At 35.4% G+C, this 4,019-nt stretch overlaps 1 protein-coding gene across 5 annotated transcripts in view; it reads left to right on the top strand.

The window, feature by feature from the left end:
* Positions 1-4,019, top strand: part of ITCH (itchy E3 ubiquitin protein ligase) — a 120,935-nt gene that overhangs the window by 98,322 nt on the left and 18,594 nt on the right. For all 5 annotated transcript variants that reach the window (XM_015564486.1, XM_006764581.2, XM_015564485.1 and 2 more), the window contains one exon: positions 2,516-2,604. In XM_015564486.1, coding sequence (XP_015419972.1) covers positions 2,516-2,604 — 89 coding nt within the window. The remainder of the gene's footprint in view (positions 1-2,515; positions 2,605-4,019) is intronic.

The raw sequence follows: 4,019 nt of genomic DNA, 5'->3' as shown, positions 1-4,019 counted from the left end.
AAGAAAGAGAAAGAGGAAGGGAGAGGGCATAGAAAGATAGAGATCTTAATGAGAGAGACATCATTGATCGGCTGCCTCCAGCATGCCCCCTACTGGTAATGGAGCCCGCAACCTGGGCATGTGCCCAGACCTGGAATCGAACCAGAGACTTCTTGGTTCCTGGGTCGATGTTCAACCACACAGCCACACTAGCTGGGTAACAAATTATTTTAGTTGTCTTAAGAACCGGAGTTAATTTATTATTTACCTTTATTTTGCAACTTTACTAACCAAATGCAACTAAATGTTAAGTGATTTTTTTGTAGGGAAGATGAAATGATCAGTGAAAAAAATGTGTTAATATGGAAACACAGTTAGTCCTTGTTTTATGATGTGGATGTGAGTCTTTATTATCAAGCTCCTGTGATAATTGTGATAGTTACAGCTTCAAGTGCCACACTGAGTGCAAAGGAAAAAGAGATTGAGATAGTTGACAGTAGCTGACTTCCTTTCAGAAATAGATACATTGATTTCCTAATGGAACTTCAGTTATTAACATTGAAAGGGGAAAGCCAGTTGGCATCCTGCTAAGTAGGAACAAATAGCTTTTTAGCAGCAGAGCTGACTAAGACTATTTAGAGAATTGTGAGTGATTCCCTTGATCTGATGTGAGTTCCAATGCCATTCACTACTCCAGTCGTTACCTTTTCCTAATTTTTATATTAATAGCTACTGTGTGTCACTGAGTATTCAGTGTCTGGTGGGCCACTTTCTTAGAACATAACTTGCCTATAGCAATGCTGAAAAGATGCAAAACGTGATTAAATGTCCTTTAACTTTTAGCTTCAGAAATCAGGCTTTTGCAGAATGACAGACCAGATGGTGCTAAAATACTTGTTTAAAATTGTCATCTTATATTTGACATTTATTGAATTAAATATGAAATTTAAAACGAGAAAAAAATTGATTGCTTTGGAAGTGCGACAACTTTGATAGCAAAATTAGCATCAGATTTTTTTTGATAACTGTTGGATAAAGTTGTTTTGGGCATTAAGTGTTTTTATTAACATAGCATGACTACTTATGAGGGAAATTGAAGGATAAAATTTTTTTCCTTCATCTTAGGCTTTTGTTAAAGAATAATATTTAAAGATTTTTTTCCAGAGAACAGTGAATCCCCAGATTTTAGACACAGGGAAAAGGAACAACCAGAATTTCCAGGAGAACAGTCTCAGGTTTGGAGGAAAGTCTCAAGAGACATCAGTGATAGCTCCTAGGGTTTGGGGAGCAGCCTTGAAGACAAGGAATAGCCAGAGAGCAATTTTTAACCTTTTGTTTTGCATTGCTATATATCTAGCCTATAGTACTTATTGAATATTTGTCATAAACATATCATAAGCATTGCATTTTTTGTTACATCTGAGATTTCCTTGTTTGAGTGGGATATGAATTCATAAAAGTGATATATCTGTTTTGTGGAAACTTAGAGAAGCTCTGGCATAAGCAAATTACTTACTGAGCCTCTTTGGAATTTAAATGTTAGTGTTCATTCATATCATTTCATAAAAATAGAGGCATTGTATCAACTTCTCTCTCTCTCCAGGCCCTGCCATTTTTCTTCTAAGAATCATAACATTTGTAATGTTCTGCAGGCCCCATTTTGGCAGATAATAAAATTGTTTTACAGAGAAAGAACCCAAATGACCTATTTATTGTAGCTCAATAATGGTACTATCCTTCAAAGATGAAGATGATCTTATTATTAACTACTGTAGTGGGACACAAAATTTGAGTAGTTTTTCTAGGTATTTATAAGTTTCTACTGAGAATGTTTCCAAAGTTAACTTTATCCTCTCTGCAGCCACTGGTTTTCATTTCCAAGTTTGCCAATTAGCTATTATGTGTACCTTTTGGCTGTTAAACCCAAATTTACCAACACAGAACCATAAAAAGCACTTAACCTCTGACCAGGCCCACTGTTAACCGCTCTAAGTAAGTGAGAGAAGCAACTTTATAAGTGAATAGTAGGATCATTTACAAGAAAATTAATATGTATAAAGTGTTTCATATAAATATATATGAAACATTAATGTATTTTGTGTATGTGTGGTGTTGATTCTGTGTCAATGGGGAATTTAACCCTTTGAGTGCCAACCAATATCCTAGGAACTATGCTGAAATTGCCAAGGCATTTTTGCTGATTTTACAGCAGTTTAGGAAAAAAATTATGAATCGCAAGTAAATGAAGTTACATCTTCAAAAACTTAAGGAACCTTTACTACATTTGTTTTCATCTTTGACATATATTGTTTGCTGATTGTATTATAAAATACTAGTAGAAAAAAAATTGAACAAAACATATAATGTTAAAATAAAGCGCTCCCGGCACTTTTGGCGAAAGACAGGAGGAGTGCAATTGCGCTCCCCGGCACTCTAGGGGTTGTTACCTATGATAAAGGAGATTTCAAACCTAGAAATGGTAGAATGGTGTTTTAACAACTACCTTTAGCATTTCTTTTACTTTATTGTTTTGTAGATAATGAGCTTCAGTCCCCAAGATCTGCGAAGACGATTGTGGGTGATTTTTCCAGGAGAAGAAGGTTTAGATTATGGAGGTGTAGCAAGGTAGTGATAATATGAATACTCAGAACTTAGTTCCTTTCCTCCAAAGGTATCATTACACTTTGCTTGCAAGTATTATTTTCTCAATCTTATATTTCAGGAAAATGAAATGTAGGAAATTATTGTACCTTTATTATGCTGCAGCTGTAGAATTTCAACAACATTAATTCAGAAGGTAACTCTGAGATACTGCCAGTTGGTTTCACCCATATCACTCATTTAGTCCTCAGAGTAACGCTGTGAGATAGGATTTTACAGGTAATAATGAAGTTGAGACTCACCTAAGGCACATAATTAAGTTGTGCAGCTTGGATGCAAGCTTTGTATCACAACCAGAAGCCATTGTTACATCTACTACCTCATGTCTGTTCCTATAGTGATCAGGTCATTTTCCCCATCACAGATTAATGGATACAGATAATAGTCACTCAATTTCCAACTCAGGATAATATATCTGTTTTGAGAAAGAAGACTGTATGTATAAAATAGGAGTTGAAATCTTTAAATCTGCTTTCTTAATAATGGAGCTTCCAGTCAAATCCTAGTAGGTAGACTGAAGCAAGAAATTGCTTTGCTTATTCCCTACAATATATCATATCAGTTTAAAAATTTGCATAGCAGTAACTGTGGAAAGGCAAGGACTTTGGTGTCAGAACTGGATTTGAGTCCTTTTTCTGCACTCATTAATATGACCTGGGGCAAATATTTTTATCTGTAAAATGACCTAGAGTGCTCACTGATTGGTGGCTACAATTTAGTAGTTTTTTATCACACTTCAAAGTGTTTGAAGTACCCACAGGTAAATAATAAATATGAGTAGAAACATTTAATTTTGTATGGGTTAAAGATAATTTAGGAAGAGGGCAATTTTTTATTCTTAATTAGAACATGAACTAGCATTAAAGTATAAGCAGAGACCATGAAACTAACAGAAAGAAATCTCAGACACAAGATTATATCATATGTATTGCCCCAGATGTATTGCCCCTGCTTTGCCTACTGTTCTATCAGACCTACTTACATTACATAATTACCGTATTTGCCGGCGTATAAGACGACTGGGCGTATAAGACGACCCCCTAACATTTCCACTCAAAATACAGAGTTTGTTATATACTCGCCGTATAAGACTACCCCCTCTTCCGCACACCTTCCACACACCAAATAAAAGGTAAAACAATATCAGATTTGATTTTAACATTTTAATTTATATTCAAATGCTTATGACATGCAGGAAAACTGTCACAAGGCTGTATGTAATCAAACATATACATAAAACAGTGCAAGTTTATTACCGGTAAACATACCGGTAATTCACTAAAGAAAACACACTCTATAGACTGGTACCGTAGATGCTTCTCAGGAACACAGGCAAGCAGCCCACAACCTAGAGGGACTGTCAATGATAGAAGAAAGAT

This window comes from Myotis davidii, unplaced genomic scaffold, assembly GCF_000327345.1.
Source record: "Myotis davidii unplaced genomic scaffold, ASM32734v1 scaffold38, whole genome shotgun sequence".
Classification (NCBI taxonomy): domain Eukaryota; kingdom Metazoa; phylum Chordata; class Mammalia; order Chiroptera; family Vespertilionidae; genus Myotis; species Myotis davidii.
This window is presented reverse-complemented; position numbering and strand designations above follow the sequence as displayed.